The sequence below is a fragment of the Furipterus horrens genome, unplaced genomic scaffold, assembly GCF_987537825.1.
Source record: "Furipterus horrens unplaced genomic scaffold, mFurHor1.1.pri manual_scaffold_2, whole genome shotgun sequence".
In the NCBI taxonomy this organism is placed as follows: Eukaryota; Metazoa; Chordata; class Mammalia; order Chiroptera; family Furipteridae; genus Furipterus; species Furipterus horrens.
This window is the reverse complement of record NW_028327172.1, coordinates 43423909-43451500: the sequence shown is the minus strand read 5'-3', so window position 1 is coordinate 43451500 and position 27592 is coordinate 43423909. Positions and strand designations below refer to the sequence as shown.

Genomic DNA, 27592 nt, shown 5'->3' with positions numbered 1-27592 from the left:
AGAAAAAATAATTTAAGGATCATCGGAATACGAGAGGAAGAAGAAAAGGAACATGGAATTGAAACTCTGATAGGAGAAATAGTGACAGAAAATTTTCCGAACCTGATGAGAGAAAAAGCTATGCAAGTCCAAGAAGCACTGAGAGTTCCAATCAAGAGGAACCCCCAAAAACCCACTCCAAGGCACATCATAGTTAAAATGGCAACATTACAAGACAAAGAGAGAATCCTAAAAGCAGCAAGAGAAAAACAGCAAATAACATACAAGGGAGCTCCGATAAGGCTATCAACTGATTTCTCAACAGAAACATTACAAGCCAGAAGGGAATGGTCAAAAATATTTCAAGCAATGAAAAACAAAGGCCTACAACCAAGAATACTCTACCCAGCAAGACTCTCATTCAAAATAGAAGGTGAAATAAGGAGTTTCTCAGACAAAGGAAGACTGAAAGAATACATCTCCACCAAACCAGCATTGCAAGAGATGCTAAAGGGAGTGTTCTAAGAAAAAAGAAGGAAAAAACAAGAGAGGAGAGGAACAGAGGTACAAAGGGAAATGAATAAATACACATCAATAATAACCTTAAATGTAAATGGATTAAATGCTCCAATTAAAAGACATAGGGTAATGGAATGGATAAGAAAACAGGACCCACATATTTGCTGTCTACAAGAAACACACCTGAAAACAAAAGATTTACACAGACTGAAAGTAAAGGGATATAAAAAAATATTCCAAGCAAACGGACCGGAAAAAAAAAGCCGGGGTAGCAGTCCTCATATCAGAAAAAATGGATTTCAAAACAAGGACAATAAAAAGAGACAAAGAAGGACATTTCATAATACTTAAAGGAACAATCCATCAAGAAGATATGACTTTGATAAACATATATGCACCCAACATAGGAGCACCCAAATACATAAAGCAAATACTAGAAGACCACAAGAAGGATATCAACAACAACACACTCATAGTAGGGGACTTCAACACTCCATTATCAACAATAGACAGATCATCAAAGCAAAGAAACACCAAGGATATACAGGCATTGAACAACACACTAAACCACATGGATCTAACTGATATATATAGAACTTTTCACCCCAAAGAAGCAAAATATACATTCTTTTCAAGTGCACATGGGACATTTTCAAAGATAGACCACATGATAGGACACAAAACAAGCCTCAACAAATTCAAGAAAATCGAAATCATATCAAGCATCTTTTCAGACCACAATGCCTTGAAACTAGAAATCAACCTCAGAAAAAAAAAATCAAAGACACCCAAACTCATGGAGATTGAATAATATGCTATTAAATAATGAATGGGTTAACAATGACATCAAAGAAGAAATCAAGAAATTTCTAGAAACTAATGATAATGAGCACACAACAACCCAAAACCTGTGGGACACAGCAAAAGCAGTCCTGAGAGGGAAGTTTATAGCAATACAGGCATATCTGAAAAGGCTAGAAGAATCTGAAATAAAAAACCTAACCACAATGCTACAAGAACTAGAACAACAACAACAAACAAAGCCTAGGGCAAGAAGAAGGAATGAAATCATCAAGATCAGAGCAGAACTAAATGACATAGAGACTAAACAAACAGTCCAAAAGATCAACAAAACTAGGAGCTGGTTCTTTGAAAAAATCAACAAAATCGACAAGCCTCTAGCCAGTCTAATAAAGAAAAAAAGAGAGAAGACACAAATAAACAAAATCAGAAATGAAAGAGGAGAAATCACGACTGATACCTCAGAAATACAAATGATAGTTAGAAATTACTTCAGACAACTGTATGACAAGAAATTTGACAATCTAGAAGAAATGGACAAATTTCTATAAACATACAACCTTCCAAAACTGAATCAAGAAGAAGTGGAAAGTCTCAACAAACCAATAACAAAAAAGGAAATTGAAACAGTAATCCAAAATCTCCCGGCACACAAAAGCCCTGGACCGGATGGCTTCACAGGCGAATTCTACAAAACATTCAGGGAAGAACTAACTCCTATCCTCCTCAAACTGTTCCAAAAAATCCAAGAAGAGGGAAAAATCCCAAACTCTTTCTATGAAGCCAGTATTATCCTAATCCCCAAACCAGGTCAAGACACAACAAAGAAAGAAAACTACAGGCCAATATCACTGATGAACATCGATGCTAAAATCCTCAATAAAATATTGGCAAACAGGATCCAGCAATACATCCAAAAGATCATACATCATGATCAAGTGGGCTTCATTCCAGGGATGCAAGGATGGTTTAATATTCGCAAATCAATAAATATAATACATCACCTAAACAGAATGAAAGACAAAAATCACATGATCATTTCAATAGATGCAGAAAAAGCATTTGATAAAGTACAACACCCATTTATGATGAAAACACTCAGCAAAATGGGAATAAAGGGAGCATATCTTAACATAATTAAGGCTATATATGAGAAGCCTGAGGCCAACATCATACTCAATGGACAAAAACTGAAAGCATTCCCCCTGAACTCAGGAACTAGACAAGGTTGTCCACTCTCTCCACTCCTTTTCAACATAGTGTTGGAAGTCCTAGCCACAGCAATCAGACAAGAAAAAGAAATAAAAGGCATCCAAATTGGGAAAGAGGAAGTAAAACTTCCATTATATGCAGATGACATGATAGTATACCTAGAAAATCCTATAAACTCCACTAAAAGACTACTCGATATAATAAGTGAATTTGGCAAAATCGCAGGGTACAAAATAAATATACAGAAATCTAAGGCATTTCTGTACACCAACAATAAAATATCAGAGACAGAGACAAAAAAGAAAATACCATTTACTATAGCAACAAGAAAAATAAAGTACCTAGGAGTAAACTTAACCAAAGAGATAAAAGACCTGTACTCTGAAAATTACATAACATTGAAGAAAGAAATTAAGGAAGAAACAAATAAATGGAAGCAAATACCATGTTCTTGGATGAGAAGAATCAACATCATCAAAATGGCCATACTACCCAAAGCAATTTACAGATTCAATGCAATCCCTATTAAAATACCAATGACATATTTCACAGACCTAGAACAAATACTCCATAAATTCATATGGAACCAAAAAAGACCCCGAATAGCAAAAGCAATCTTGAGACAGAAGAACACAGCAGGAGGAATCACAACACCAGATATCAAAGAATACTACAAAGCCACTGTAATCAAAACAGTATGGTACTGGCATAAGAACAGACATATATATCAGTGGAACAGAATAGAGAGTCCAGAAATAAACCCAGGCCTCTATGGTCAACTAATCTTTGATAAAGGAGGAAGGAACATAAAATGGAGTGAGAAGAGCCTCTTTAACAAATGGTGCTGGGAGAACTGGATAGGAACCTGCAAAAAAATGAAACTAGACCACCAACTTACACCACACACGAGAATAAACTCAAGATGGATCAAAGACTTAAATGTAAGCCGTGACACCATAAAAGTCCTAGAGGAAAACATAGGCAAGAAAATATCAGATATCTCACGTAACAATCTCTTCACGGATACATCTCCTAAAGCAAGAGAAATAAAGGAAAAAATAAATAAATGGGATTACATCAAACTGAAGAGTTTCTGCTCAGCAAAAGAAAACATCAGCAAGATGAAAAGGAAACCAACCATATGGGAAAACATATTTGCCAATGACATCACAGACAGGGGACTGATCTCCAAAATATATAAAGAGCTTATACGACTCAACATCAAGAAAACAAACAACCCAATTAAAAAATGGGCAAGGGACCTGAACAAACACTTCTCCGAAGAGGACATACAGAAGGTCCATAGACACATGAAAAAATGCTCAACATCATTAGCCATCAGGGAGATGCAAATAAAAACCACAATGAGATACCATTTTACACCAGTCAGAATGGCCATCATCAACAAATCAACAAGCAACAAGTGCTGGCCAGGATGTGGAGAAACGGGAACCCTACTGCACTGTTGGTGGGAATGCAGACTGGTGCAGACACTATGAAGAACAGTATGGAATTACCTCAAAAGATTAAAAATGGAACTGCCTTTTGAACCAGCGACTCCACTACTAGGATTATACCCGAAGAATCTTGAAACACCAATTCAAAAGAACTTATGCACTCCTATGTTCATTGCAGCACTATTTACAATAGCTAAGTGCTGGAAACAACCTAAGTGCCCATCTGTAGATGAGTGGATCAAAAAACTGTGGTACATTTACACAATGGAATACTATGCAGCAGAAAGAAAGAAGGAACTCCTGCCATTTGCAACAACATGGATGGAACTAGAGAGAATTATGCTTAGTGAAATAAGCCAGGCAAAGAAAGAAAAATACCATATGATAACACCTAATACAGGAAACTAAAGAACAACACAAACAAAGGAACTAAATAGAACAAAGAGCAGAATAGCAGTCAATAGGGGGGAGGGGAGAGGGAGAGAAGGGGGATAAGTAAGGGAAGGGTCTAGTCAAAGAACCCGTATAAAAGACTCATGGACATGGACAACGGGGAAGGATATGATTGCTGGAGAGGGGGTGGGTTGGGTGGGGGAGAGAAATTAGGGGAAAAGGGGACAACTGTAATTGAAAAACCAAAATAAAAAAAAAAAGAAAGAAAAAAAAGAAGGAATACACAAGAAGAATATATTTTGGGAAAATATACACTTTCATTAATGCTAAAATTTATCTTAATGTTATGAAAACTGCTTAAAGATAGACAAGTTATATTATGCAGTCTTACAAGTTATTTGCAACTGTGTTTTCAACCTCTCATGATTATGTTTTTTAATGAGGCTTTCATACAAAATCAAATTTAGGTGACAACGAAATCATTTAACTAGTATAATATGACATCTGTCTAATTCAAATTTGGTTAGTTTCAAATGTTATTAGAGTAATATTTTCTAAAGAAATTGATGAGAAAGAAGAAGCAGGAAGAAACAAGAATAAGCAAAGAAGTTAATTTTTATGTGAATGAAAAGTTACGGCATGATTTTAAAAGACCACATAGGAGAAATAGAGGGTCTGGATTTGTATAGCATTGTTAGATACAGAAAGAAAAAACAGTATTAGAAACATTTAAGGGGTACGTTGTTAGGATTTACCATTTATTTGATGACATATTTATTTTTCTATTTTACATGACTAGATTGAATTATCAATGGAGATATTTTTAAAAAGGTATAGAAGTGAAAGCATAAACTTGCATAAACTTTCTTTTTAAAGTTATGGATTTGTTGATTTTGATAAACATGTGTGATACAGAGGTAAAGATAATGGCCACCGATATATATATAGCTTAACACAAGAGTCAGTATCAGAGGTAAAGATTTGGAATAAATCTGTTTACATATGTAGTTGAATATATATTTATTCATATGTATAATATGAACGAATTCACAAATATATGTAAATTCAATTGCTAAGGAAGAAGGTGAAATGAAAAAAGCAAGTTGTTAAGTAGAAGATGGAGTCAAAGACATGAGGAATGGAGTGGGGTTACTACTAAACCTGAGAAGAGGCAATTTACTTAATTCTGGGAAGTTAAGAATGAGTGTTAATGTACTATTTCAAGAAGGAGCTAATCCCTGCCTTTTGTCATCTAGTAGTTATGGATTGAATGATGTCTTTTAACCCTTTTTGCCAAATCTGTTGCCCCCAGAACACAACAAGCACACCAGCCTGTTAAACTAAGCACGCCGTTGACCGGAGACTGCCAACTGACCTGGAGTCTGCACGATCCTTCCCCATGTGGGAAGGCCACCCTCCCCTCCACACCCCCACTCTTATTAGGGTTTTCTGAACCCAAGGGTAGGTAGGACGACGACCATGTCCAGCTTGAAGCAGCTAGAGGAGCTTGAGACCTTCGCCCATTGTCCTTTGCAAGATTACAAAGGGTCCTAATATTTGAGAGGGGGGGATAGTTAATTTTTACGAACCAGGGGTATGGACTTGGGGGGGATTGCTGGGGGCGGGGGGTGCTAGGTGGAGGGGAGCAAGAGGGAGAAAATTGGAACTGTTGTAACAATATAATCAATAAAAAACATTAAAAAGAAAAGGAGCTAAGAGATGTGGATATTGAGAAAGATTGGATCAAATCATATATTTTTGAATGAGTAGGGGAAAGGTTTTTCTATAAAACATGATGAGAGGAAGATTAAATGTAGGGAATATTTGCAATTGCTTTCTTAAAAATTTTTTATTGTATTTTTTTATTACCATTTATCCCCTTTATACTTTCTTCCACCTCCCCCCTGCCCTTTGAACTTTCCTTTGATAGAAATGAGATTAGTATCTAATCAAGAAAAATTCAAATAATTAACTAAAGATAGATTTTTAAAATTTACAGGATCATGCAATCTGACCTATTGCACAATCAGTCTTAATTCATTTTCAACTTTGAAGATATTAAAATGATAAAAAAGAGGTTGTAACATTTGTTTAGTTTTATATTTGTGCTGGTAGTATATGACAGGAAGTTAATAGAAATCATGAGTCTGAGTAAGATATAAATGACCAACTTGTATATGTAAAAAACAAGAACAAAAAAACAAAAAACAATGTTGGCTGAGAAATGAATTAAGTTACAGTGATTCAGATATTCCAAAACCCTACTTGTCAATATAAAAGAAAACTGAATAAGAGTATGACTTGCATCATAAGATGAAACATTTATAATAAGCAGTGGAATATAGAGGTTAAGATATAGCAAGTAGAGCAATTCCACATTTTATTACTTCAAACACAGTTAAAAGAATGATTATATGATTGTATTTGAGTTCAAAAACTCAATACTTTGAGAGTATGGTATTGAAAGAGTACTCTACATTAATATTAAATTACTCTAGGACTGTCACATAGCTAAGTGGTGAGTAAGAGAGCTTGGTGCTTGAGCCTCAGTTTATATGAGCATTTTTTTTCTTACCTAGTCATGGTAATCTTCATGATCCAGGAAGTTCAAACACACCTGGAACAGTGAGAATCCCCTATCTTGTTATTTCTATGCTAAGTGTAATTTCTATAATCAAATTCTTACAATTATATCAAGAATCTAGGCTCAGTGTCAGAGTAATATTCAGCTTATGCACTCCAAATGAAGATTTATGAAGATTATGTGATGAAAGTATAAAGCGAATGTAATAAATTACAGAATTGATATAACTCAGACTTAATATTAGATATTATTATTGTTATTAGTGCTGCTGTTGATATTTCATTATTTAGAGGACAGGTAGGTATAGTAGTATTATCTGAAAGTGATCAGATGTGGTGGAAATTCATTGTCTCTTGATTAACTGAGGCATTGATTAATGACTTACTGAAGGGCCGCTGCTTTTCATTTGCACAGAGCATTATAGGACTTATTAGGTTAATAATGAAAACTGAAAAATGCAGGTGAGACATCAGGAAACAAATTTATTAGGGAGTCATTTTAACTTTAGAATTCACAGGAAAATGGAATGGGATATCATGGAGTCACTTTTCCTTGGGGTATTTTTGTTCATTAGTTCTGCTGTGTTTTGAAACAAATAAAGGCAATTATTTTTTATTTCAGGGCATGGAAAGAGTGAACTGGAACTCCCCAGCCATCCAAACACCGCCCCCCCCCCCCCACAACTTTTCTTACAGCTGGCTCAATACTCTCTTATTTCCTAGACATGAGAATCCAGGAGGTAATTTTACAGCCCTGGAGAGACTCCTCCTTAATCTAGGAGTTGCAGGGAATAACCTTGTTTGTAGATCTGTGAAACTCTCCATGGTATGGTTTGGGGAGGGGTTTTGGAGCAGCTCAGGAAATAAAATACCTCATGTGGGTGGTGGCAAAGGTTTGCCAAGAGAGCTGAAGAATCCTCTTCCAGCTCCGGACACTCTTAGTAACCAGGTAAGTTTTAGGGCAAAATCAGAGGATAAAGTTGGTCTATCAACAGAATATTGTTAAGATTTCATCGCTGAAATTTTTAACTGCCCCCCAACCACTTCTTTCTGTGTCCCCTTATCTGCCTTTTCTCCTCCTTCTCCAGTCCAAGCACTTTATGTCCTTGTATTCTTGCCTTTTTGCACATTCACAACTGCTTTAAGGGAAAGATGTGAAGACAACTTTTTTGACCTCGCAGTGAATAGATCATCTTTTTTGTAGTGATGGATAGATATCTGATTTTCTATAGTGGAAACATTGTCTAGAAAGTATGGAATTCCCAGTCTGTTGAACTAATGTAGGCAGAAGGTGTCACTTATAGAATACTGCATGAGTGTCTCTATATTGGCTAGTTGTTGGACTTTGAAAATTCCTTTCATCTAGAACCCTAGAATGATTAGAGTTTGGGAATTTCCCCTTAAAAAGGGAAATTGCCTCTATCATCAGATGAGGAGTGGTTACAATTAATCTCTAGATCAGGAGGGGTTCTTCTTGTTTCCTCAAGCCCTCCTTGCCTATTATACATCCTAGTGTAAGGAAACACTAATTATTAAGCTTTTTATAAAGCCAGTCCCTTATTCTATCATGCTCAAATACCCTAGAATGCCTGGAAACCTGAAAGTTTCTCCAGTACTTATAGCAAATGGAACTGTGCTTATTTGTTTGCTGCTATTTACACAACAGCAAAATTTTGTAATTTTATGTTATTGTTCACATGCTTCTTCAACCTAAGGTCTATAATAAGATCATGTAGCTTGTGGTAGCCTACAGAACAGGGAAAAAACACTTACATGGTCTAATTTTTGTTCATAATGTGGCCGTATGAAGAGCAGAGTATCAGAGCAAGATGAAACTTTCAGTGGAAGAACTTGGGATCTAAGAACTTAATCTTCAGGGGATAGACTTGAGCTCTACCTGTTTTCTAGATCCTGAGTAATATAAATAAAGAACAAAATCTAAAGCCCTATGTCAGGGAGTCAGAAAGTTGCCAAGAGATGCAGTTTTGACTTGGTGTTTTCTAACTGAATCCTCAAGCCCCATTGAACTTAATTTTTCTCAACAAAGCTCTGCCTCACATGCACCCCCCCCCCCCCATCTGCTTTGCTAGTAACTAGGTGTTTGACTCAGGGAAAATTATCTCTTTACCTAGGCTTCAATTTCTTTATTAGTAAAATGTAAAATCAATTTTTACTTCTGCTATTTGTTGGATTTCTCTTTTTCTCTTTTTATTCCTTTTCTCTCCCTCCTTCCCATCATCCTATTTTCTCCTTTCTCCTCTCATTTGTTTACCTCTTAAACTTTTCTCTCATTTCTGCTCTTTCATACAATTATTTGAAAATATTCTTCTTTCTCAAAAGCCACCAAAATACACAAAAACTAAAACAACAGTTTAGTGGAGGGACAGAAAATGTGTGCTGACAATTTTAATAGTCCATATATTTCTACAAATACCTCACTGTCTTTCAAAAGAGCAATGGAAATAAATGCATATTTTATAGAAATAGGGTAAATATGCTTAGATTAAAAAATGGCTAAGGCTGGGGAAATCTGGATCAGAAGTCTTTCAAAGAAGATCTTTTGGAAGATTTCAAAAACAGTTATGTTTTTTGATGCATCATGAGCAGGAGTCCCCCAGAAGTGTATACATAGCTTGGGGTCTAGACACTGAACATTGGTAGAACAGAGGATAGATTATTAAATAGTTAAAAGAGCCACAGAGTTAAATGCTATTCTTCTTGTTAGAATAGAATCTATCAGCTTTCACTTCTACCAGTTGCAAAGCACTCTGACCAAAAAATTAAAAACAGACAAAAAAAGAAACAAACAAAATTCCCCAATATTAACAATGAGAACTTATGAAGAAAACATTTTATTCCAAGTAATCATAATAAAAAATACATATTTTGTTTTCTAAGGCTTTTGCATTTTTAATTCTCATGTGGCCCCTGTGAAGTATTATTATGGTCCACTATTACATGTATAGGGCTAAATACTGTGGAGCAGGAGGAACTAGAATCTGATTACAAGATGTGTGGATCTACAATCCAAGTTCTTAACACTGCATTGCCTCTTAGTCAACTTGATTCTAATCAATTGTTGAAGGCAACTGATGCGCTTCTAAAAACTTCTCAAAAAGAGTCTACTCTCCTTGCTGGCATTCATGTTTAAAGTTGACTGGCCCCATCAGGGAGCCTTTTGGAATAAATATAGTTACTGATTCTGGCAACATGAGAATATCTTCCAGATCCCTACTAATGCCTCTGTATTGACTCTGAATCAGAGTGTAGCATGCCATTGTGAATGATCACTGTGCCCTCACAGCAGAACAGCCAGATGATCCTGATCCTAACAACAACAACAAAAGCTAAAAAGAGAATTGCTTTCCAAAGTATAATTTGCTCCCCCTTCTACCAAGACTTCACTAAATTAAAAATGACAAATACATTCTATTTTATATAACTAGAAGTTGCTGTCTGAGGTTCTTGGGTTGAGAATGATTCTGAGGCTTCATCCAGGCTCAGGGTAAATGAAGGGGGGTCATGCTCAAATAGAAGCATAAGCATGTGCACTGGGCATTTCCATCCCTGCCCTACATACAAGATTCATTGTGTTCATGATAGCTCTAGGCATAAGGAGTGTGATGGGTGGGAATGGCATCCTTTCAGGAAAACAGATAATTAATATTTCATATTGATTTTGTCTTAGTCATGTTCTCTGCCTCTGATTCAACATTTAAAGCTATTGATTAGAGAAAGGAAGGAAAGGTCAAGAGAGACCTTTTTTACCTAATGCATTGACACTACAGTGTGTGCTTTAAACTGAATATAACTTATTTGTACTTGGGTGAGTTCTTTTCCCTTGGCCAGTAGAGGCTTTTTCAACAGGAAACACTTTGGACTAGTAATTTCAGGGACTTAGTCTTCTCTTACACTATCCCTCATGCCTGTGAAAAATAAAAAGTTTCTACTCCCAGGGAAATCAGATTCTAATATCTTGTTAATCCCTATGACTGTATTTTCAGGAAGCCACCCATCAAGATCAAGCTTCCCCTTCATGCCTATGTCACATAAGCCTCATGGCAAATAATAACCACTCCGACTTCCAACACCTTTACTTTGTTTTAACTGGGATTCCAGGGCTTGAACAAAAGTACTACTGGATGGCATTCCCTCTGGGTGCTATATATGTCATTGCCCTCTTTGGCAATAGTATCATCATCTCTACTATCAAGTCTGAATTGTCACTACATATCCCCATGTACTACTTTCTGTGTATGCTGGCATTGGCAGACATGGGACTTGCCCTCTGTACTTTGCCCTCTATGCTAGGCATATTTTGGTTTAACTTCAAGTCCATTGCCTTTGATGCCTGTCTTGTTCAGATGTATTTCATCCACACCTTCTCAGCCATTGAGTCTGGTGTGCTGGTGGCCATGGCCTTTGATCGGGTTGTGGCAATCTGGACTCCCCTCAGGTATAGCACCATCCTAACCAATGGCGTGCTCTGCAAAACAGGGGTGGTCATCCTAACGAGGGCAGTCTGTGTGGTCTTCCCTGTGCCTTTTCTCATCAAGCGACTCCCCTTCTACCGCTCCAACATCCTGTCCCACTCCTTCTGCCTCCACCAAGATGTCATGCGCCTTGCCTGTGCCAGCACACGTGTCAACAGTCTCTATGGCCTCATCGCTGTCATCTTCACCAAGGGCTCTGACTCCCTCTGCATCCTCCTCTCCTATGTGTTCATACTCCGAACAGTAATGGCCATTGCCTCAGGGGAGGCCCGGCTGAAGGCCCTCAACACCTGTGTTTCACACATCTGTGCTGTACTTATCTTCTATGTGCCACTCATCGGGGTGTCTGTCATTCATCGTTTTGGAAAGCACCTTTCACCACTGACTCATGCCCTTATGGCTAATGCCTACCTTCTTGTGCCCCCTGTGCTGAACCCCATAGTCTATACGGTGAAGACCAAGGAGATACGAAGGAAGATTATCCAGATATTTGTTCAAACCAAGATTACTTCAGAGAGGTAAGGTCCACCAGTTTGAGAGGAAGAATCTGTTCTGTAAAAGCTCAGCTATGACTATGACAAATAAAAGCTTGTAACTTTTTCACATTTTTGTGTGATTTGAATTGGGCAGAAGAAGAAGTTGCTGCTCTCACAACATACTTTCCTATTCCTGTGCCAAGCTGTCTTTTGCCCGGTAAAGGAGGAGTTACATCCTGCCCTTTAGCCCTGCATTTATGAGTTGGCATATAACAGCTCAAGACAAGGAATATTATTAATTCCATTTTAAATAACTCTTCAAACAGAAATAGGCCATTAGTTTTATGCTTTCTAAATTAGAGCTCATTAAATTGATTTAATTTAACATTCTAGCTCAGGAGTTAGAAATGACTTCTAGTTGCTTAATAGGGAAGAGATAAACTATTCTCATTAAATAATAAGACAACACCTGGGGATAATACCTTATTAAATTATACATGAATCAGAAAAATGGCCAAATTTTAAGATTAAGGATATAAATGTATACAATTGAGCAGGGGACAACAGTGTTGCATAATTTGGGATAAAAGATTAAGGGTGAGTTTTAGCTCTTCTATGTGTGACACTGGGTATTCTCTTACTTTCTCTTTACTGCAATTTTTAATTTGGAAAGTGGAAATAATATCACCTGGCTTCCATTGTTGTTACAGCATTAAATTTAATCATATAAATACAGTTATTTGTAAACTTTGAAGTGGTGTGCACGGATAAGAAGTGTTCGAAAATATCAAATGTAAGAATAAGAGAACATGCATTTATGGACTGGCCACTAACTAAAAGACATAGTGCCAGTCTTTTACATGTTATCTTATTTGTTAATTAATTATAGCATCCCTATAAGGGAGAGTGCTGTGTTCTCTTTTCAGATGAAATATCAAGGTACAAAGCAATATATTTTTTTGGCCTGGACTCAGGAAGGCAGATTTCCTGATGAATGATTGATACCACCTATATTGTGGGAGACAAATAAAATGTGATAGTCAGAATGGGAAAAACACTCATAATAGAGATTTAAAAATCATTATGAATATTATTTGAAGATGAACTAAATATAGAAAGTAGAAACAAGGCACATGTGTACACTAAGTTATTTGTTTCCCTTTACATGCTCTAAATGACTTTTTCTAAAGTATTTACTGTTTATTATAATTTAAGACAAAAGATTCTTTGTGACTTGAGTGTTAATTGTAATTAACTATTATTCAAATCAGTAGCTATTTTAGAAGTTTTTTAGGGAAGACCCTACCTTAGTTAAGATTAATTTAGTAAGAGTATGTGTACAAGAAATGGGTATTTCCATTTAAATACTGTTTTCAGGTTCAAGAGGCCTTACTGAATTAATCTTAGTTTCATAAAAATAATCTTTATTATTTTGTAATTCTATAAGAAACATGAGCACAATGCAGACATTTAACAAAATTACAAAGCATAAAAAAACATTTAAATATTCTGGATTTTGTAGGGAGAGTTGAGCTCTACCACTTTTGGAGGCACCTTGTTTAGAGTTTGCCAACACAACCACAGGCCTGAGTCTGGAGTGGGGCACACAACTCACAGCTAGGTCTCAGCTGCTCTTTGAACATGGGGGAAGGTCCTTAGAAGCAGTGCAAAGTGACCAATATCCTCAGGAGATAAACAAGTCTCTGTGAGGACTTTCAGGTCTTGGGTGTTTTCACCCATATGTGGTGCTTGGAATTTATGCCAAATTTTTCTAAATCATACTCTACATTTTAGAGACAAATAGAAATGCTCTTCTTAGCCATTGTCTTTGGTGCCTGTAGCACAGGAAGACTAACCTCAAAATTAGAGTACTGGTGCAATAGTTAGTCGGTTTTCCTATGGCTCTTTCTGTCTCCTTCACTTTTCTTCTTTAAAGACAAACAGGATGATGGCCACAGCAACAGCAGTGCAGGCAGCAGTAGCAATGCCACCTACTAAATAATAACCACAATAACTGGTGTAGACAAGGTCTCATTAATCCAAGAATTAACTATGTGAGTGAACATATTGAAAGCAAGGGCTTCGGTGTCATACACTCCTGGATTGAAGTTTCGACTGTGCTCCTTAGTATCTGTGTAATCTGGGTATGATATCTAATTTCTTTAATTGTTCTAATCAACAAAATCTGAATCTGACTATTGTTTATTTTGTATAGTTATGGAGATTAAAAGAGTTAATTCATGTAAGGCTTAACCCAAGGCCTGGAAGTAAATAAGCATTAAATAAATATCAGTTATTATTATTGTTACTATTCTCAATTTAAGAATAAAACACACACACACACACACACACACACAGGCACAGAGCACTTATGTCACTTGGGCAAGTTCACATAGCAAGTAGGTGGGTACAACCACAATGTGAAACCATGTCATTACTCTAGCTCTAAGATTAACAAGCAAGGGACTGTAAATATCTGTCATTCATCCATATAAATCAAGTTGAAGGAGCATTAAAGGGAAAATATTTGGTTTGTTAATTAGGAAGAGGTCTGAGCCATGGAAAACAGATTTCATGCAGCAATGGAGACAAAAGTCAGACTGCAGGAGCTAGAGAAGGTGTTTCAAAGTGAGGGTATGGCGTATGTGTGTAGATTGTCAGTAAAGAATTTATATTTTCTATTGTGCTATGCTATGGTCCCATCAGAGAGTGAGAGAATGATGGTATTAAAGGGCACTTTCAGGTAATTATCTCTGTTAACCGAGTTTGTGGACACTGGAAATATATTCTGTTGTGGTTGGCTTTTATCTTTAGCCTAGAGTGATAGTTCAAAATTTTTTTGTTATACATCTGTATAAGAAAATATAAAAGGACACTTCCTAATATATTTATATTTTATTTTTATTTATTGAAAAACTGTATACAGACACTACTATACTAATATCTTATGTATATGATAACACATTAATAAAAATAAATATTTTTAAGGCTGAGATAAAATTAAATACAAATAAAATTTTTATATTTTCTCTTTGTAGGAAAATTGATGATAAATGTGTTCTGTTTGAGATTAATGTTTCCCATTTAGATAGCATCAACATTGAGGCCTTGGCTGATATTTGCATTCTGCACAAACCAATTGTTTTCAAGCAATTTCTATTGAAAATGTAAACTCTGTATCAATCTTTCAAATTTACTTTTTTAATTAACTTTATTGGGTTGACATTGGTTAATAGGGTCATATAGGTTTCAGTGTACATTTCTATGATAAAGATCTGTATATTGCACTGTGTGCCCACCACCCAAAGTCTAACCATTTTCCACCACAATATTGGACCCCCTCCACCCCTCACCTCTCCCACCCCTTTCCCTCTGGTCTTTTACAATCTCTTTTAATAATGCTTTGTAGTTTTTAGTATATACGTCCTTTGTTAAGTTTATTATTAGGTATTTTATTCTTTTGGTTGCAATCAAAAAAGAATTTTTTTATTTCTTTGTCTGAAGTTTCATTGTTAGTATATAAGAAAACAGTGGGTTTTTGTACATTGATTTTGTACTCTGCAACTTGACTGTATTTGTTTGTTGTTTCTAATATTTTGTGATGGAGTCTTTAGAGTTTTCCATGTACATAACACAATCATGTTGGGGACCTTAATGCCGTTGACCAATCTAGATATATCATCCAAACAGAAAATCAATAAAGAAATATTAGGACAAATAAACATAGTTGGCATGTGTAGAGACTTTCATTTCAGAACATCAGACTATACATTTTTCTCCAGTGCACATGGAACATCCTCAAGAATAGACCATTTGTTGGATCACAAAACTAGCCGCAACAAATATAAGAAAATTGAAATTATACCAAGCATGTTCTCTGACAACAATATCTTGAAATTAGAAATCATCTGCTAAAAAGAAGTAAAGAAACCCACAAATATGTGGAGATTAAACAACATACTACTAAAAATGACTGTGTCAAAGAAGAAATAAAAGGTGGGATAAAAAGATATATAGAGACAACTGAGAATGACAGTACATCAAACATATAAAAACTTCTGGGATGCAACGAAAGCAGTAATAAGAGGGAAGTTTATATCATTACAGGCCTATCTCAAGAAACAAGAGAAATTCCAAGTAAATATGTTAACATTACATCTTTAAGAACTAGAAAAAGAACAAAAGCAACCCAAAGTCAGCAGAAGAAAGAAAATATAAAAATTAGAGCAGACTTGAAATAAAATAGGGATCAAAAAGACTATACAAAAATTAATACAAAAATGTTTGGTTCTTTGAAAAGATTAATAAAATTGACAAAACCCTGACCAAACTCATATGCAGTATGGAGATACCTCAAAAAATTAAAAATGAATCTGCCTTTTGACCCAGTGATCCCACTTCTGGGAATATTCCAAAGAAACTCAAAATACTAATTTGAAAAAATATAAGTACCCCTATGTTCATTGCAGTGCTATTTACAATCACCAAGATATGGAGGCAGCTCCAGTGTTCATGAGCACATGGGGGGATAAAACAACTATGGGACACTTACACATGGAATACTACTCAGCCATAAAAGAGAAAATTTTACCTTTTGTGATGGCATAAATAGGCCTGGATAACATTGCTAAGTGAAATAAGCCAGTCAAAGGAAGACAAATAACATATAATTTCACTTATATGTGAATCTAATGAGCAAACTGAAATAACAAGCAAAATAGAAACAAACTCTTGGACAGAAAGCAGGATGACAGCTTTTGGGGGGCAGAGATTCAGGGGTGGAGGGATCTAGCAAAAAGGAAAGACTCATGGACATGGACATCACTGTGGTGACTGCAGGGGGAAGGGGATATAAAGAGGTTAAATGATAATGGAAATAATACAATAACATTTATTAAAAAAAGAAAAAAAAAGATAAAAGGCCCATATAAACAAAATCAGAAATGAAAGGGGAGAAGTTACCACAACCATCACAGAAATACAAAAGATCATACTATAATACTGTGAAAGATTATATGCTACCAAATTCAATAACTTAGAAGAAATGGATAGATTTTTAGAACATATAACCTTTCTAGACTGAATCATGAAGAATTGGAAAATCTAAATAGACTGATCAGCAGTGAGGACACTGGAACAATCAACAAAAACCTTTGGATGCTGTAGCCTTGGGAGCGGACAGGGCCACTTTCTTGAGAAGGGTCTTCTGGACAGGCAGAAGGGCCTGGGTCCCAAGGGAACAAGAAGCCTAACCCCTACCCCCACCCCACTGAGTGTATTTCCCTTGTCCCTTACCTCTCCATGGGCCTTGTGTATAGATTATAAAAATATAAGGGGGAAAGAGGTAGTGGGGAGGGGTTGTGGGGCAGAGGGCACACTTCTCCCCCTCCCTCCTTCCCTGGTCCCCTATCCCTGGGGACTTTTTGTTTTGTTTTGTCTTTTAAAAAAAAGAATTAAAAAAATAAAACAAAAACTCTCTCAAAAAATAAAAGTCCAGGACCAGATGACTTCCCTAGTGAATTCTACCAAGCATTCAAAGGAGACTTGAAATATATTCTCAAAGTCTTTGAAAAAATTGAAGAAGCAATAATTCCTAAGACACTTAATGAGGCCAACATAACCCTGATTCCAAAACCTGGCAAGGCTAACATGAAAAAGGAAAACTACATAGCAATATCTCTGATGAATACTGATGCAAAAATAATAAACAAAATACTAGCAAATTTAATAGAACAATACATTAAAAAATGATACGACACAATCAAGTGGGGTACATTCCAAGGGGCACAAGGAAGGTTCAACATATGCAAATTGATCAATGTATTCAATAATACACCATATTAACAAAAAATGTAAAAATCATATATTATAAATAGATGCAATAACATAATTGATAAGATACAACATCCACTTATTAAAACACCCAATAATATAGGTATAAAAGGAAAGTTGCTTAACATAATAAAGGCTATATATGACACACCCTCAGCAATTTTAGCCTTAATCTGCCTTTCTGTCCAGTTTCAACCTGGTAAACTGAACCTCTTACTTAAAGATTTAACAATATTTGTTATCAGCTTATCATTCATGCATCTGTATCATAGGATCACTGGTTCCTTCTCTCTCCCTGGAATTTGCTTGCAAGCCTCAGAGAACTTGAAAAATGGGTTCAGTCTTAATTCACAAGCTTTAGAATCAACATATAAATCAGAATCTAGTTCTGCCACTTAGAAACTGTATGACTTAGAACAAGTTACTTAACTGCTCTAAATCTCATTTCCCTCATGCATAAAATATTGATAATCTCTATTCTCAAAGATTGTTGGCAGAATTCATTGAGATAATATATAAAGGCAACTAGCATTATTAGTTATTATTAACAAATTAAATGAATGTGATATTGTCATGTAATACCTATGTAACTTATAATTATATATGTATTTCTTTTCAGATAAAATGCTAGGAATTGAGAAAAAAATTGGTGGATTTTTCTCTGTATCTCCAGGGTCTAGTATGATGACTGAAATTTCATTAGTGTTAAATGTGTATTTATTGAATGAGTAAAAATCCCCCTGGCAAGTTGATTGTGTAATGATTAACAAAATACATAAAGCAGGTATTAGTATCAATGCAAAGGCACATTGCATTTGACATGCTCATCACCACACTTGGGTGCACTGCTTTCTTAAACAGTGCTGAAAGTTTTCATTTGCCCTTATACAATGCCCAGGAGTAATTTTAACTGGTAAAGTTTTGCTGGATTCTTTAGCACACAGCAACATAGATGTCACTCACGCTCAGTCAAAAGAGTAAAGTCAGAACACCTATTATTCTATTAAGTATGTGGCTGAAAAATAGAACTATTATAAATCTATAAAGAAGTAATATCTCTTTAAAAATAGGTATAAATTAAGTAACCACAGATATTACTGTTTCAATTTTATCATATGCACTCTTTACCCAATAACCATTGAAACATAAAAATAAATGCTATTTAATTCTTTAAGTTTTCTTTGCTGTATTTTAAGGGGAAAAATGCTATCTCAGAAACACAGCCCTTCAGCAGCAATATAGGACTTTTATAATCCTTATTAATGTAATTATTATTTAATTGACAATTAAAAACATTACTTAACATTATATGATAAACACTCATGAGCATTATCTGGATAAACAGGTGATAATTTACACTCATCTCCAGTTTCAAAGAAGAAAAATTATTACGTTAATTAAATTAGATTTTGTATGTAACTCCAGATATCAAAATATATATGTCTCCAAACGGAGTGTACATAGACCAAGAATGATCTGTGTTGTATCCTTACCAACAAGTCTGGCCCACCCTTGCATTTTACCAGATGTGTATAATTTGACTGCATTATAACTGCTTCAAATGCTACTATTCTGCAACTTACACTTGATTTCATTCCCCTAGGTCCTGTTCTTTCTCCTCTGGAACATGTAGATGATCTGCCTTCGTATCTGCTTGGTCTTCACACTGTATACAATGGGGTTTAGTACAGGGGGGAGTAACAGATAGATATTGGCCATGAGCATGTGCACTACTGGTGATAAATGCTTCCCAAATCTATGGATCATGGTGACTCCAATGAGGGGAACATAGAAAAGGAGCACAGCACAGATGTGAGAGAGGCAGGTATTGAGGGCTTTGAGCCTTTCAGCTTTGGAAGCAATGCCCAGCACAGTCTTCAGGATGAGCATGTAAGAAAAGAGAATGATGAGGGCATCCAGCCCCAATGTGAAGATGACTATGATGAGGCCATACAGGCTTTTGATTTGGGTGCTGGCACAGGCTAGCCGCATTGCATCTTGGTGGAGACAGTATGAATGAGACAGGACATTGGAATGGCAAAAGGGTAGTCGCTTTATAAGGAAGGGCACAGGGAAGACCACACAGACTGCCCAGATGAGGACAGCTATTCCAATTTTGCCAATGATGCCATGGGTGAGAATGGAAACATAGTGCAATGGGTTGCGGATGGCCACAAATCTGTCGAAGGCCATGGACACTAATACTCCTGATTCTACCACTCCAAATCCATGGATGAAGAACATCTGTGTGATGCATGCATCAAAGGGAATCTCGGGGGCATTAAACCAGAAGATGCTGAGCATGGAAGGCAAGGTGGACATGGAGAGACCAACATCAGTCAGAGCCAAGATGGAAAGGAAATAGTACATAGGCTCATGGAGACTCTGATCTACTTGGATGACAGATAGGATGGTACCATTTCCCAGGAGAGTTAGTGTGTAGAGAAATCCCAGGAGAAAGGCCATCCATGGATTTTTATCTGGCATCCCTGTCAAAATGAAACTATGGCGGTTGACAAGCGATGCATTCAAGTTCATCGTGGTATTCTTATCACCAGATGAGGCTGTATTCTCCCACTTAGCTCCCAGCTCCTAAATTGAAAATATATTTTCATATAAGACAGATAAATGGCTTTTTGAATATACCAGTGGAACAGCAGAGGGGAGAATTAAGTTTAAAAAAAAAAAACAGTACCTAAGAAGTTTTTGTATCACTGTCTTTTTGTTTCCTAGATAATAGCATGGGATGACCTCCTTTCCCTTGAATTTAATTTGTTCATCTGAAAAATTAAGGAAAGACTAAATCCCTAGTGTTTAGTCAGTAAAACATTTGGATATCTCTCTCTCTCTCTCTTTTTTTTTTTTAAAGCTTAAGACTTGGTAGAAAAGAAGCAGCAACACTAAAGAACTTAATAGCATAGAAAAGGCAGCTAAATTATCAAATGAAAACCCACTAAATTTACATTACCATGCATACAGCTACACACATTCCACCACCTTCACAAACCCATGTCCACATGAATCAATCTGTGTGTGTGACTGTGTGCATGTGTGCCGAGGTCTGTCTAGAAGAAGTCCAGCCATTGCTAACATAACAAAAATGGTTTGCACCACATTGATGTAACCTGGCAGCCAAGGAGAGTGAACTGGAATGCTCGTGTGTGAACAATGATGGCTTCATTGTACTAGTCAATGGGAACTTGTAGGTGCCATTGAGTGAGCATGTGTACTGTGTGGCTGTTGCATTCAAGATGATTGAGCAAGTAGAGCAACAAATTTGCATCACATTTTGCATTAAGCTTGAACATTCCTGCACAGAAACTATTAGGATGACTCAGAAGGCTGGAGCTATGGGCAATTGGTGATTGGCAGCTTCATCACAACAACATGCCTGCTAATGCATCATGTCTTGTGCAGAGGTTTTTGGCCAAACATCAAATCACCCAGGTGACATAGCCCCACTGCAGCCCAGATTTGGCACCCAGTGACTTCTAGCTTTTCCCAAAACTAAAATCATCTTTGAAAGGGAAGATATTTCAAACCCTTGATGAGATTCAGGAAAATATGACAGGGCAGCTGATGACAATTGAGAGAACTGTGTGGGGTCCAAAGGTGCTTCCTTTGAAGGGAACAGAGGCATCATTGTACAATGTACAATGTCTCTTGTATCTTGTATTTTCTTTAGTAAATGTCTATTTTTCATGTTACATGGCTGGACACTTTTTGGACAGACCTCAAATATATATACATTTTCATACACACATGTGTGTATATTCTTCCACATGACTAGGTATGTTTCACTTGTATTTATAATGGCCTATATTTTTATATAGACATTTTAGTGAATAAAATTGTTCATATTAATATTTAGTCTTTATACATTTTAACAATTTTTAAATTTCCATAACCTCATTTTAAAGCAGCAAGTAACAGAGAATAAAGGTTATTGACCCACAAACAACCACGCATGAGATATAAGAGTGACCATTCACAGGATTTTTATTTTGAGGGTCTTCTAACTCACAAGAATCTTGGGACCATTCTTGAAACTTCTTCTTTCATCAAGTAACATTTAATCACTTTCAAACTTGTCTTCAAAACATATGAAATAATTATTCCTTTTCTTCCTTTTATGTATTCATTAAATAGTATAGCTTACTTCTCCCAGGCTACTTAGCTGAGTGTCCTTTTTCCAATAATTCTTTATTCTGTAGTCAGAATAAACATTTCAAGTTTGGAATATCATTTATTCATTACAAACAAAAGCTAATTTAAGGGTTTCTATTGTACTTAGAACAGAACCACAAATCCTTAACCATCAAGGAAAGGCTTGATTTAGCTCCTATTTACCTCTCTAGTACTGACTCACACCATTTCTCTCAGCTTTGATCTCTTCAATCCAGCCAGATCTCACTAAGATAATTACTGATACAAGATATTTCTTCCCCATCCCTATGCCTTTCTCCACCTTCTGTATAGCTCCTTTTTGCCTAATCAAAGCCTATCTGTCCTTCCCTAGTAAGCTTTTCTCAATGCCCACTGCCCTTTAAGACTCTTCAGTTTGCTGTGTTCACATTCTGGGATTTTTCTTCTTATAAGTGAGTACAGTTAATTAAACATTGTATAAATATTTGTTTAGTTATCTAGCTCTTCTATTAGAAGTTAAACTCCCTGAAAGAAAGAAGAATTTATCTGCTCTTCACCTAATAGACCATATGCTAAGCATATACAGTATTCCCTCACTTATCATGGGTATTACGTTCTAGACACTTCTGTGATAGGTGAAAATCTGCAAAGTAGGAACCTTACATTTATTTTAGTATTTATATATATTTAAGGCTTTATAAACCCTTCCCACACACTTATAAACCTTTTCCAGTCCTTTATTAACCTTCCCCACACCCTTATCAACATTTTCCACACTTTTATAAACACTACTTATGTTCTTAAACATATTCTGCACTCTTAAAACTACGTAACTTTAACCACATATGTATGCAGTACTGCAAAATTCTGCAATATAACAAAAAATCCGTGATAAATAATTAAATATAATATTTTTAAAAATCCCGCGATACAGTGAGGCCACGATAAGTGAACCATGATATAGAGAGGGACTACTATAATAACTTTTCCATGTATTGAAAAAAGGAATAAAACAATGAATAAATTAATATGGATGACTGAATGTTATTCTTTTTTCCAGAAGTCTTGAAAAAACTCAAACTCTTACCTGATCTTCTCCATGTGGATTGAAAATTATTAACCAAGAAAAAAAATCTGTTTCTCTAAGAGGGCCCAGATAAAAACCTTAAATGAGGAGTCTTTTAGAGGTAATATAGTGTCTTTGTTCTCACCTAAGTACCTGTTATGAGAAGGAAGAAAAATCTTTAGAGCTGTTTTGGGAATGCTGAGCTCAGGTGGGGCAGCATGGGGGTGTGGGTGGGATCCAGAGCCCACCCCACCCTGGTGAACTTCCCTCTTCACTCACCTCCTATTCCTTTGCTGTTTGGGAGACAACATTGCAAAGAAGTTATTTTGCAGATTCTGAAGAATCCTTGGAAGAGAGTGTTGTATATTGCAAACAGAATCCAGGCCTCTTTCCCAATAAATCACAATGCTCAGATCTAAACAAAGCATGCTGTGGTGGTTGTCTGGACTTTAAAAAAGAGGCTTTTTAATACTTTACATGGTAAGTGAGAGATCTTCACTGCTGATTCCTCATCTCTAGCAATTCTGATGGCTTTTATTAGGGAAGCGTCAGCTGGCTTATCCTAACAGGATGCTTTCCTTGGAAAGACTCGAAAAATCTTTGATATGTTTGAATAAGCCCCAGGGTCTGCTGAAGCACTGTTGTTCTAGGGAGATTGCTGATTTTCATTTTTCTCTTCCCTTTAACTGCTTTTGACTCTCTTTATCCAAATGTGTTTTATCCCATCTTACCCCTTTTCCCTCTTCCTTTTTCTATTTTCCATCTTCTTTTTCTTTTCCATTTCCCTAAATTTTCAGTCTACCTCTTTTCTCTAGTTCCCAATTTAATTCTCAGTTACTCTTCCATCCAATCTTTATTTCATTTTTTATGCAGCATATCTTCCCCAACAGAATGTCTTTTTTTTTCTAATAGAAACATCTACATTTTACTTTCCATTTTTTCTTTGTTTTCTGCCACCATGACACTCAATAGACTTCTCATTGTCCTCATCATTTCTCTCATTAGAATTTCTATGAGGATTTAATGAAATAATATTCATAAATAATCCTACATAGAATTTGCTATGCAGAGGGCATGTAAATAGATTTTAGGTTTAATGTATTACCTGTATCAACCTCTGTGCTTCAATGAAGAGTTAATTTGGCTTCTTTCTTTCCCTCAGACTTGCAAAGAGAGCACTTATAAAGATTTCTCAAACCTCTGGTGGCACCTGGAGCCATCATGATTCTATGAAAATTTCACAAACTTCTCTGGAAAAATCCCTTGAGGTGTTTTATGTGATGCCACCTGGGCTTTTCCACCTGGATTTCCCTGAGAACTCCAAACCCTTCCTTCACCTTTTATCAAACTTTCCTCTCTTCTGTGAACACATATAAACTTAAAAAAAAATTATTTTATTTGCATCTTGTTAGCCACACTGTGTGTGTGTGTGTGTGTGTGTGTGTGTGTGCGCGCGCGCGCGCGTATATTTGCCTTGTGTTAAATTATTAAATAAGTCCTAGGATTCCAGACCAATATCAGTCTGGGTCTTCTAATTCCAAAGCCAATATCAGTCTCAGTGATAACATAGTGTTGTGATTTATCCTGAAATGAAGTTGGGGTCTACTGTTGCTTTTGGATGGAGAGAAAGATTGCCTGAACTCTCCATCAGTAACACAAAAGACATAATTTTAAAATTTGTTGGACTTGATTGGTTTCCTGTCTTGTTATTTCAATCTATTTAATATAATTATTTGTATTTGTTTTAATATTTTTGTAATGATAATTTTCATAAATGAGATAATCCTTAAAATTACAGAAAAGCTGGTTATTCCATCAGTGTGTGCCTCTATCTGTTTGGTCTTTAAATTGTTTACAGACTTTTTCCATCACTTCTTCATGCCCCTTTTGGACTCATTTATTTTCCTTTGTAGGCATAGTCATATTATAACAGCAGAGAAAAAAAGCCAGATATAAATTATTTTTATGATGATACTCTTTTTTTTTTCAGGCACTATAAAGAATTATGGCAGGAGTCTATTTATTTTTGATTTCTAAACCCATTTCTTTCCCAATGTGTATTACAACTTATAAGAGACCACCTATACTATAAACATTATGAACTGGTGCTTTGTAATTTGTTTCTGCATATTTTAAAATAAGAATTTACAACTATGTCTGCCAATACCATATGTTGTCAAAAATGTGGAGAAATTAAAATTCTTATATATTGCTGATGTGAGTGTAAAATGATTCTGCCACATTGGTAAACAGTTTGATATTTTCCTCAAAAGTGACAAATACCTATCTTCCTACCCAGGAATTTCTATCCCAGATACCTGTCCAAACACGTTCATACAAAAACTATATGCTAACATTTACGGCAGTATTTATAATAGTCAAATGTTGTAAACAACCCAATGTATATCAAATAGTGAATAAATAAATAAATGTTTTATTTATATAAGGGAATACTACTTAGCAAAGAAAAAGAATAGACTATGAATGTATTCAACAACATGGATAAAATTCAAAATATTATGTTAAATGAGAGAAACCAGACACAGACAATTTATTGTACAATTCCATTTGTACAAAATTTCTAGTAAAAAAAAGCATACTCATGGTTTCCTGAAAGTGGAGACAGGCCCCATGGCTGATCTCCAACCACTATAAGGAGATTTTTTTTAAGTATATTTTATTGATTATGTTGTTACAGTAGTTTCAATTTTTTTCCCCTTTGCTCTCCTCTGCCCAGTACCTGCCTTCCCTCCAGTAATCCCACACCCTCTTAGTTCATGTCTATGGGTCATCATATATGTTCTTTGGCTTCACCCTTTCCTATGTTATTCTTAACTTCCCCCTTTCTATTTTGTACCAACCAATTATGCTCCTTAATCCCTGCACCATTTCCCCATATTTCCCCTTTCCCCATTCCAGCTGATAACCCTCCAAATGATCCCCATCCATACCTATGATTCTGTTCCTGTTCTGCTTTGCTCAGTTGGATTTTGTTCTTATTTTTTAGATTCAGTTGTTGATATTTGTGAGTTTGTTGTCATTTTAATGTTCATAATTTTGATCTTCTTTTTCTTAAGTAAGTCCCTTTGACATTTCATATAATAATAGCTTGGTGATGATGAGCTCCTTTAGCTTTACCTTATCTGGGAGGCACTTTATCTGCCCTTCCATTCTAAATGATAGCTTTGCTGGATAGAGTAATCTTGGTTGTAAGTTCTTGCTTTTCATCACATTGAATACTTCTTGCCAGTCTCTTCTTGCCTGCAAAGTTTCTTTGGAGAAGTCAGTTGATAGTCATAGGCAACCCCTTGTAGGTAACTCTCTGCTTTTCTCTTGCTACTTTTAAGATTCTCTCTTTATCTTTAACCTTTTAGCATTTTAATTATGATGTGTCTTGGTGTGGTCCTCTTTGGGTCTAGCTTGTTTGGGACTCTCTGTGATTCTTGGACTTGTATGTCTATTTCCTTCACAAAATTTGGGAAGTTTTCCTTCATTATTTTCTCACATAAGTTTTCAATTTCTTGCTCTTCCTCTTGTCCTTCTGGCACGTCTATGGTTTGGATGTTGGCATGTTTAAAGTTGTCCCAGAGGTTCCTAAGCCTCTCCTCACTTTTTTCAATTTTTGTTTCCTCATTCTGTACTGGTTGACTGTTTTTTTCTTCTTTATGTTCCAAATCATTGATTTGAACCCCAGTTTCCTTCCTTTCACCATTGGTTTTGTGTGGATTTTTCTTCATTTCATTTAGCATAGCCTTCACTTCTTCCCTTATACGTTTGCCATACTTAAGCATATCTCTCAAGCCTGTGAGCATCTTTATCACCAGTGTTTTGAGCTCTGCATCTGTTAGGTTGGCTATCTCCTCGTCGCTTAGTTCTCCCACTGGAACCTTGATCCGTTCCCCCTTTTGGGCCATACTTCTCTGTCTCCTCATCTTAACAGGCTCCTGTGTTTGCCTCTGTGTCTTAGGTAGAGCTGTCGCTTCTGTTATGTTGTAAGGGGAAGAGCCTTAGGTTTTCCCATCAGTAGAGGGCAACCTGTTTTACCACGTTGTGGTGCTCTATGTGGCGGACAGGTCTAAGAGGGAACAATGTTGTTTGCTCAGCACTCACCCCTTTTCCAGGAACTTCTCTCACTTCCGTATGGGACTGGTGCCTTTCTAGAGTTGCCCTGGCTGTCATTCCCAGAGTGGGTGGGTCTGTGGACATTCTAGAACTGTGGGAGCCCTTTAAACAAGTGGATTCTGCTGTGAGACCAGCAGTTTCTGCTTCTGCCCCAACCCCTACTGGTTTGCACAATCTGAAGCAATGAAGCTTGATTTTCCCTGGCTCTGGGGACCGTGAGCTACGTGGTCTGGTCTGGTGCTGGCAGTGCTCCCCAGGAGTCCCTCCTGACTTTTTAAAATGTGTGACTGCTGCCGCCACCACACCGCGTCCTTTCTGCCCCTGCTCCATCCTTCCTTCCTGTCTAGATGAGTATTTCTTCTTTATATATTTGTTTGTTGGACTTCCATGCAGTTCAATTTTCTGGAACATCTGGTTGTCTCCAGTTTTGAGGTAGTTGATTTCTTCTTAGTTGTGGAGGGAGATGCAGAATGTCTGTCTAGGCCGCCATCTTGGCTGGAAGTCAAGGGGGAT

At 36.4% G+C, this 27592-nt stretch overlaps 2 protein-coding genes across 2 annotated transcripts; one reads left to right on the top strand and one right to left on the bottom strand.

Annotated features, from left to right (window-relative positions):
* Positions 1–11002: 11002 nt before the first annotated feature.
* On the top strand, positions 11003–11959 carry LOC150018371 (olfactory receptor 51H1-like). Its single transcript, XM_090267299.1, has one exon. It carries the CDS (start codon positions 11003–11005, stop codon positions 11957–11959), a length of 957 nt encoding a protein of 318 aa, XP_090123425.1.
* Positions 11960–19344: 7385 nt separating this feature from the next.
* Positions 19345–20283, bottom strand: LOC150018370 (olfactory receptor 51H1-like). Its single transcript, XM_090267742.1, has one exon. The coding sequence runs from the start codon at positions 20281–20283 to the stop codon at positions 19345–19347; it is 939 nt and encodes a 312-aa protein (XP_090123868.1).
* Positions 20284–27592: the final 7309 nt, after the last annotated feature.

Excerpts from the sequence above, each read along its gene's own strand:
- LOC150018370 (XM_090267742.1), bottom strand. The coding sequence starts at position 20,283 with ATGAACTTGAATGCATCGCTTGTCAACCGCCATAGTTTCATTTTGACA.
- LOC150018371 (XM_090267299.1), top strand. The coding sequence starts at position 11,003 with ATGGCAAATAATAACCACTCCGACTTCCAACACCTTTACTTTGTTTTA.